Consider the following 10284-nt stretch of genomic DNA (forward strand, 5'->3'; position numbering starts at 1 on the left):
TACGGCTCTTGGAGTCTCCAAATGAAGACTCTCTTTATCTAACAAGATCTGTGGGATATTGTTGAAGGTCATGCAGTACCAGAAGATGCAGCAGCATTTGATTCGTGGTCGCAAGCAAAGCAGAATGAATTCAAGGAAAATAAAAAGAGAGATGCAAAAATTCTTCTCTACAGCCAACAAGTTGTAATTAAATCTATCTTTCCTAGAATAAAAATTGCTTCAAAATCAAAATAAGCTTGGGATATTTTGAAAAAAGAATTTCAGGGATCCGAAAAAGTGATTTCTACCAAACTCCAAAATTTATAGAGAGAATATGATTATTTGATAATGAAAGATAGTGAAACTGTTTATAACTTTTTTACTAGAGTTGCGGGAATAATAATCCGATTAGATGTTATAGAGATGATATTCCTGATAAAAAAGTTGTTCAGAAAATTTTGAGAAGCTTGCCTGTAAAGTTTGACCATGTTGCAGCTGCCATAGAAAAATCAAAAGATTTATCGAAATTTTCATTACAAGAATTAAGTGGGTCTCTTGATGCACATGAGCAAAGAATGAACAAATTTTCAAATCATAATATAGAACAAGCTTTGCAGTAAAAAATGACAATGTCAGAAAAGAAAAATATTGAAAAAAATAAAGAAAGGGGGACATTTCAAAATTATCAAAGAGGTCGTGGAAGACAATTTTTCCAGAGGCCAAGGAAGAGGAAGAAATAATTTCAACAGCTACAGAAATCTTGATGGAAAAGGTAAATCTGATTCTTACTGTATTATTTGCAAAATTCAGAGCATGAATCCAAGGATTGCCGATATAAATGTAAAAAATGTAGAAGCCCCAATCATTCTCAAAGAGATTGTTGGTTTCAACAGAAAAATGAAATACAGAAAAATGAAGTACATTTTTCTGAGAAAAATAATAATACAGGCCATATGTTTTATTCATGCATGAATGTTCAACAGAATTCACATGATATTTGGTATCTAGACAGTGGTTGTAGCAATCATATGACAGGAAATCAAAGCAGTTTTGTTGAGATAGATGAAAAAGTCACTTCTCAAGTCAAGCTTAGTGATGGGAAGCTCCAAAATATTGAAGGAAAATGAGTAATTGCAGTAAAACCAAAAGGAGGTATCCTAAATTAATTTCTGATGTACTTTATGTTCCCGGCTTGACTCAAAATCTTTTAAATGCTGGTCAACTGATGAAAAATGGTTATTCAATCAATTTCAATGGAGATGAATGTGTGATTTTTTATAAGAAAAATAAACAGATTATAGCCAAGGTGAAAATGACCCCAAATAAGGTTTTTCCTATGGTGATGTCGTCATGTGAAAATTATACATTGACTTCTGAAAATATTGATAAATCTTACTTGTGGCATTTAAATTTTAAAAGTTTGAAATTGATGAATCAGAAAGGTAATGGTAATTGGACTACCATCAATAAATGAAGAAAGAAAAATATGTGAAGGGTGTATCTATTGTATCTATGGAAAATTACATAAATTTCCATTTTCAGTGTCATCTTGGAAAGCAAGAGCTCCATTTGAACAGGTCCATGCAGACATATGCGAACCGACTCAAATATAAACTTTTAATAAGAGAAGTGATATTTTCTTTTAATTGTTGGTAATTTCCATAGATGTTATCTTTGATGAGAAAACTGAATGGAACTGGAATGAAAACTCTAGACAAGAAACAAGAATTTTAGAAAATGAGATTCAAATAAAAGTCCAGATCCAAGCCCTTCAAGTCCAAGTCAAGAAAGTCCAAGACAAGGAAGTCCAAGTTTAAGTTCTTCAGATTCAGAGACGCCTCCCAGAAATGTAAGGTCTCTTTCAGATATTTATGAATCATGTGACGTTCCTTTCTTTTCTAGTGAACCACAAAATTTTGAAGAAGCAGCGAAAGAAAAAATTTGGTTAAATGCCATGAATGAAGAAATTTCTGTTATAAAGAAAAAGAATACATGGGAATTAGTAGCTCACCCAAAAGGGAAAGAAATAATTGGTTTGAAATGGATTTACAAAACCAAATATAATGAAGATGGGTCCATTCAAAACGACTGGTGGCAAAAGGCAATTCGCAGCAAACTGGAATAGACTTTAATGAAGCTTTTGCCTCCGTTACCAGAATGGAAACCATTCGAATTGTCTTGGCTATGGCTGCCCAATTAAAAATTCCATTTTTTCAATTGGCATTAAAATCTGCTTTTTTGAATGGGGAATTTGAAGAAGTTTATGTTGAACTACCATTGGATTTTGTTGAAAAAAGAAGTGAAGAAAGAGATTATAAACTGAAAAAGTCGTTATATGGATTAAAACATGCTCCAAAAGCTTGGAATAGCTTGGAAAACTTTGAAATAATTTACTTTTGGTTTTCTCTTATACCATGCCTCAAAAGTTGTTTATTTTAGACAGATCTTGTAGGAGACCTGTTCAGAATATAAACAACAATATAAACAGCTTCAACCCAAAATTTATTAGGAAGATTCTTATCTTTCAACATACTCCGGGCCATTTCGACTATTGTTCTATTTCTTCTCTCTGCTACTCCTTTTTGTTGTGAAGTATATGCTGCTGTCAACTCTCTTCTGATTCCATTCTTTTTGCAAAAAATTTCAAAATTCTTTTGATGTAAATTCTCCTCGATCTGTTCTCAAGGCTTTTAATGAAAAACCACTTTGCTTTTCTGCATCCGCTTTAAACTGAGTAAAAATTGTAATTGCTTTTGATTTTTGAGCCAAGAAATATACCCACATCATTGTGCTGTAATTATCAACAATTAAAAGAAAATATCACTGCTCTTATTAAAAGTTTATGTTGGAGTCGGTTCGCATATGTCTGCATGGACCTGTTCCAATGGAGCTCTTCCTTTCCAAGATGACTCTGAAAATGGCAATTTATTAAATTTTCCATAGATACACCCTTCACATATTTTTCTTTCTTCATTTATTGATGGTAGTCCACTTACCATACCTTTCTGATTCATTAATTTCAAACTTTGAAAATTTAAATGCCACAAGTAAGATTTATCAATATTTTCAGAAGTCGATGCATAATTTTCACATGACGACATCACCATAGGAAAAACCTTGTTTGGGGTCATTTTCACCTTGGCTATAATCTGTTTATTGTTCTTATAAAAAATCACACATTCATCTCTATTGAAATTGATTGAATATCCATTTTTCATCAATTGACTAGCATTTAAAAGATTTTGAGTCAAGCCAGGAACATAAAGTACATCAGAAATTAATTTAGGATTACGTCCTTTTGGTTTTACTGCAATTACTCATTATCCTTCAACATTTTGGAGCTTCCCATCACTGAGCTTTACTTGAGAAGTGACTTTTTCATCTATCTCAACAAAACTGCTTTGATTTCCTGTCATATGATTGCTACAACCACTGTCTAGATACCAAATATCATGTGAATTCTATTGAACATTCATTCATGCATGAATAAAACATATGGCCTGTATTATTATTGTTCTCAGAAAAATGTACTTCATTTTTCTATATTTAATTTTTCTGTTGAAACCAACAATCTCTTTGAGAATGATTGGGGTTTCTACATTTTGACATTTATATCGGCATGCCTTGGATTCATGCCCTGATGTTTTGCAAATAATACAGTAAGATTCAGATTTATCTTTTCCATCTAGATTTCTATAGCTGTTGAAATTATTTCTTCCTCTTCCTTGGCCTCTGGAAAAATTTTGCCTTCCACGACCTCTTTGTTAATTTTGAAATGTCCCCCTTTCTTTATTTTCTTCAATATTTTATTTTCTGACATTGTCATTTTTTACTGAAAAGTTTGTTCTATATTATGGTTTGAAAATATATTCATTCTTTGCTCATGTGCTTCAAGATGCCCACTTAATTCTTATAATGAAAATTTAGATAAATCTTTTGATTTTTCTACGGCAGCTACAACATGGTCAAACTTTACAGGCAAGCTTTTCAAAATTTTCTGAACAATTTTTTTTTCAGGAATATCATCTCCATAACATCTAATCTGATTTGTTATTCCTGCAACTCTAGTAAAAAAGTTATGAACAGTTTCAATATCTTTCATTATCCAATTATCAAATTCTCTCCATAAATTTTGGAGTTTGATAGAAATCACTTGTTCGGATCCCTGAAATTCACTTTTCAAAATATCTTAAGCTTCTTTTGATTTGGTAGCAATTTTTATTCTAGGAAAGATAGATTTACTTACAGCTTGTTGGATGAAGAGAAGGGCTTTTGCATCTCTCTTTTTATTTTCCTTGAATTCATTCTGCTTTGCTTGCGACCACGAATCAAATGCTGCTACATCTTCTGGTACTGCATGACCTTCTTCAACAATATCCCACAGATCTTGTTAAATAAAGGGAGTCTTCATTTGGAGACTTCATGAGTCGTAATCTTCTCCATCTAGGATGTGTATTAGATTTTGAGTATAATTAATACCCGTGGTTGATGCCATAGGTACAAGGGGTCTTTTAGGAAGCACAAATCTAGTCTTTGATGCCAAATGTTGGAAATTTGCGGAACCGTTGATATAGTAATTTGATCGGAAAATAGCAAAGAAAGATAATTTGGGTAAAGAGGAAGCAATATTCACGCAAAAAAAAATTTCACTATTATATTGAAGTAAAGGATATGACAGGTTACAATGATATAGTGTGGTCTTGAAGACCACACTCACATTTAACAATTTTTTTTTGGCTCTCGTTTTTCTTCATACGTTTTACACGCTTTACATCCCTTTTTATAGATTGTAGTACCGCCATATCATATTGTAGCAATATGGTGCACCGCATTATAGAGAGCTTTCCAATGGCGGTTTTATACACTGCCTTCCATTCTTTTCCTTTTGCACTGCCTTTTGAGGAAGATTCCAGCAAGAGAGAGAGGTGGTGATTGACTTAGAGAGAGAGACAAATTACCTTTTTTAACGTAATACCACTATTTATGGAATGGTCAATTGTTAATACCTTGTTAAATATCATTAGCCACGTGAATGTTTGCATCCTGAGGGTTCCAGGAATAAACCAAAACCCGCAAACGGCAGAGCTTCATTTGGTTGAGTAGGTAAACACTTGGTGCATTGACTTGGTTGAGAACATCTCTTTGCTATCAGGTGTCATATCAATTCGCTGTCCCTGAAGGAACACCTGCTTTAAGTCCTGTAACATATTCTTTAAGGTGATAGTATTCCATTTCTTCAAACCTCTTCGTAAACATGGAGTTCCACTCTCCAACTACCACCTCATCCACAGTAGTATTCTCGTTGAATGAAAAAGCAAAGAGTTCTGGTTATCTTATACGAAGTGGCTGTGTTCTAATCCAGTTATCGAGCTAGAAACTGGTTAGGTTCCAGTTTGTTCCAGTTGTGTAGCGTTATCGTTGTAGCAAGAGTGACAGTTTTAGATCCCTTCCATATACCTGATAGTCTCCCCTTAATTTACTATTCTTTCAGTAGCCAAGGAACCTATCCCTTACCACAATTTTCATGCCCTTTTCTAAATGATGATCATGCTGCTCCTTGAATCTCCAACACTACTTGGTGAGCAAAGCTTGTTTGGTCTCTTTAATTCTCGATATACCCATTTGGAATTTGATTTCCCTACTTTACTTGACTCAAGAAGGTGAAATCTCCTCTCTCTGATGATCTTGACCACAAAATGTCCCTCATCATCCTTGCAATTGTTTGATACTAATAATGGAAACCGCTATTATCTTAAAAGTCCCCAACTAAGTTTTAGATGGCTTTCCAAGACACCAGTAAACCCAAACACTGACTGGGAAGGCTAGCCATCTTAGAACACTTAGCTAGGATTTTCATCACATGCAGGACCAGATTGCTGAATATGGTGGTCTTTGGCATATTAACTTTGATACCGCATGCCACCTTAAAACACCTCAGGATAAGCAACGACCTCTTTATCTGTTCATCACTAGCATCAAAGTATCAAATTGTCGACTCCATATTTCAGTGTTAACCGCATATTGCGGAATATCTCCAATGTTTCCATAATTGGACGTGTATGTAATCTTCGCTGTCTCATGGTCCGCTCCCCATGTGCATTATCCCCACTGTCAGCAGGGATGCATTTCTAGATCTAAGATCTGGGCTGTCATTTCTGCCGGTGGCAGTCTGAGGTCCCTTGAAGCCGTCAACCTGTCTGGTTACATGTCCCTTTACTAGCCACTTGTACATCTCCAATCCTTTTGAAATTCAATTTGAATTTTTGAATTTAATTTTAATCTCCATTCTGCATTCTTATCCTTTCCCTCCTGAAATTGCACTGCTGGTTCCTCCTTTGCCATCTTCGGATAGCTAGAATCCATCTTCATCATTCCCATCCACTGGAGTTTGATTTCAACCCATTTTTTTACTGGTGGGCTCCCTTATTGTGATGTCATTCATCTTTTCAGTCCGTTGGTAATCATTGGTTGGTTCCTGTTCTGCTCCTTTACACTCCTCCCCATCTCTCCCCTTTCTAATTTGACATTTGGCTTAAATTCTTATTTTCCGGAATGGGCTTGTCATCCATGACATCCACCTGAAATGCACTGTGTCAAGGCAAGTCCAGGCTATTCTTTTCCAGTATAACTGGACTAAATTTCTACATACCTTGCAGTATCACAAAAAGCTTCATAGATCCATACATGCAAGGAACCTATGCACACCCATTTCTTCCTTGTGGGAAGAAGGATGAGAATGATTCAGACACCATCATGAAAACGTCAGTAAGGAGCCTTCAAACCTCCGCCATCCCCATTTCAAAATGTTTGCCTCTTCCGTTTTGGATCTTAAGATGAATAGTTCATTGTTTTCCAGAGTTTTGCATATGAGTGGGTATAGTGTCTTCTGAAACCCTTGCCTCTCGTTCCTCGAGTCCTCTGTTTTCCATCTTGGAGCAAAACCTTCCTACTAAATTTGCTTGGATTGATTCTGTCCTCTCTTGACTATTGATTCTGTGACCATGATTTAATGGATTTTCTGACTTTGATCTTGATGTTCATCCATGCCATCTTTCCCAGCATGACCCCTTCTTTTGGCCCAAAAGTTGGGACCAATAGCTCTCATGCATGCCCCCGTAACTCTCATGCACCATGGATGACTAACTTAGGCACCGCCATCTCCCAGCTTATCTATTATTAGCTAATAGAAGTTGTCAATATTATGCATATTATAATATCAAGATTACACCAATTCGACTTTCATATTATATTGACAGTAATGCTAAACTTGGTATTATAGAACCAGTAGTTGTCTGGTTGTAGTGCTCAAAACCAATGTTCTCAGGAAAACCAGAGCTCTTAGAATCCCTTTCTGTTAAGGGATAGAACCAGTAGTTGTCTTGTCGTAGTGCTCAAAACCAATGTTCTCAGGAAACCAGTGCTCTTAGAATATTCCTTTCTGTTAAGGGATACATTAGAATGACATAATGTTATTTGGTTTACAATGTGCAAGTATAAATAATACGATAACAACATATGAGAAATGTAGGTTACATAATGTTGCTCTTTATTGGTAAAAATTTTAGCTTACACAATACTGCTGTCAACCTCGATTAAGTGCAAAGGCAAATCGCCAACTGGCTCCTTAGCCATTGGAGACAATCTATTGTGAATTGATTTTGGTGAAGATAAGTCATATGATCCTTGATTGAATATTACTGTTCGAAGCCAAGCAATAATAACTACTTTGCAACGATATTGGTAATCTTTTTGGATATGCTTGGCATGAGTTGTAAGGGAACAAGTTCCCTACAATTTAATTTTACGGTCCTAAGCATTACAGCATCTAGTTCCCTAGTCTTATGGTTCACATTCCAGATTGTATTGGGATCTAGATTCCAAAATAATGGAACACACGCATTGTTATATATGGCATCTAGATCCCACCAATATGGGATCGCAAGTATGAAATGATGGAATATCTGTCTCCCCCCTTCAAATGGTTGTAAAATCCTTATATTGGGTGGTAAATTGCAAAGCCAAGGTTTTGGACGTTGCTCTCTCTCCTCCCTCCATTATTGCAAGGTTTATACAATGCCCTCCCTCCCTCCCTCCCTCCCTCCTTGTGTACAACCACCCACCCAAAACCCACCCCCCACCACACGATACCACCAAATCCTCACCCACTAATATTTAATGATATTTAACATCAATAGTTACGATATTTTATAGTAATTTTACATCAATAAATAATTGCTCGCGATCCTCAATAATGAGTACTCACCTTTATTTTCTTTTTTAGAAAGCAGTACTAACAACACAATTATTCCATGTATATATGGTGTTGGGTTGTATTTTGTTACACAACTATTTAGAATGTCATAATTTGGTTAATGAAATGATCTTTCTACCATATTAATATAATGAACAATGGATTAGTTTGAAGTTCCTTATTTATTTCATAGAAGATTAAACCTACATGTTATTGGTCAACAATGTTAGAGCTACATTTTAAAGGCATGGATCCTTATTCAAACCTACACGAGGAACTCATGTTCTAAGAAAATGGAGCTTGCTCCTATAAAAGTTATTTCTCGCTCCATAATATGTTTACTGATGCGCTCTTTGAGTTAAGAAACTCAAAAAGATGCCCTTGGGAACTTTGCTTCTTATGTATAGGATCTCGCACCTTTATATAATAATTCTCGATCCTATGTAAAAAAAGAGCTCGATCCCCAACATACATGGACCTCGATCCCTACCTTTGAGGTTGTACAGGCATCGATCCCTAACATAAGGATCTTCAATATAGCTTCGATCTGCTGATCCCGTCCCCGATCCCGGAACTGTTCCTGTTCCCGTACCCAACAACTATGAGTTGGACACAAAGGTTGGACCAACAAACAAATGAATGGATTTTTTTTCTTGTTGTGTATGCGTGGGTTACCTATGTTTCAATGACTTGGACATTGTACTCTCAATGCCCTAACTGTTGAGCCAAGAGCCAAAACTGTTGAAAGAAAATGGTAGTTTGGTTTGGTTTATGTTTCAGATAGGTTTCAAGGGTCGAACACTTGAAAATGAACCATTTAGATTATCCTGATAAAATAAAGTTGGCTGGGGTAGATTAATCCTAAATATATATTTGAATTTTCTCTGAGGCTGCAATGGGTAGACCATATTTGCATTCCAGCAAGAAATTCCCATTTTCAATGTGTTCTGGTCATGAATTGAATTCCAGCAAGAAATCGAATTTTTTCTGGTCATGAATTGAATTCCAGCAAGAAATTCAATGTGTTCTGGTCATGAATTGAATTCAATGTGTTCTGGTCATGAATTGCATTCCAGCAAGAAATTCCCATTTTCAATTCAGGAATATGGACTCCTGAATTGAATTTTTACATGCTGGTCATGATCCAATTATCCAAAAGATTGTTACCTTGATTGTATGTGTGGCACCCAATTGTTCTAGTTTGGCCTTGTTTTTTGGGTCTTCTTGCAATGCACATATTACGTTGTAAATCAATAACTTTTGCATTTTTATATATTTCTAGTTTCTCTCTCTCTCTCTATCTCTATCTCTCTCTCTTCTCTCTCTCACACACACACTCATACACCCAGACACACAAACGTACAGACACACAACCCCATATGTAACCCAATCCTTAAAGCTACTTATCATTGAATCTTTGCTTCTCAGGAAAATCCTAACTGTTTATTGATAGTCACTCCAAAAGGGGGCCATCTTGGCTGGGTTGCAGGAGATGAAGCTCCATTTGGAGCTCCGTGGACTGATCCTGTGGTGATGGAGTTTCTAGAGCATCTTCAAAAGAGTAAATCTGAGGGTTCCATTCACAGCGGAATGGATGAGGTGCAGGATACTGAAGCTTTGCACAGTGTTGGAGTTTAGGAAGCAGAAAGATTTTTATTCTTTTGAAAATTTGAACCCTAAAATGGACTGGGCAGTTTCTATTGATTATTTATTGTTTGTGGCATGAGACAGATGGTTGTTCAGCAGAATGTATGTATAAATGATGCATTTACGAGGATCAAATGATTATAATTCTTCCATGCAGAGTAGGATTCATTCCTGAGGCTCGATATCCCATCTTATTTCTGATCTGTTCTGCACTTACATTGGAAAATTTGAAGAATTGGAGAGGTGAAAATGCTGAAAGTCCGATTATTTTAGACTTGGGCTACTAGCTTACAACAGGATTATGTGAGAGATTGTGGTCCTGTGGGATGAAATTGTACATTTTGTCCTGGGCCGAAATTGTACATTTCATCCTGCAGAGGACCACTTAATTTGGGGGCGGGGGTGGG

The 10284-nt window shown here is 35.9% G+C and overlaps 1 protein-coding gene across 4 annotated transcripts in view; it reads left to right on the top strand.

Moving 5' to 3' along the window:
- LOC18438905 (esterase/lipase/thioesterase family protein) overlaps positions 1-10033 on the top strand; it is a 29440-nt gene extending 19407 nt beyond the window's left edge. For all 4 annotated transcript variants that reach the window (XM_088848232.1, XM_006849081.4, XM_088848233.1 and 1 more), the window contains one exon: positions 9659-10033. In XM_088848232.1, coding sequence (XP_088704358.1) covers positions 9659-9868 — 210 coding nt within the window. In that variant the 3' untranslated portion in view covers positions 9869-10033. The remainder of the gene's footprint in view (positions 1-9658) is intronic.
- Positions 10034-10284: the final 251 nt, after the last annotated feature.

This window comes from Amborella trichopoda, chromosome 9, assembly GCF_054954075.1.
Source record: "Amborella trichopoda isolate Santa Cruz 75 chromosome 9, AtrichopodaSantaCruz75HAP2 v2.0, whole genome shotgun sequence".
NCBI classification, from domain to species: Eukaryota; Viridiplantae; Streptophyta; class Magnoliopsida; order Amborellales; family Amborellaceae; genus Amborella; species Amborella trichopoda.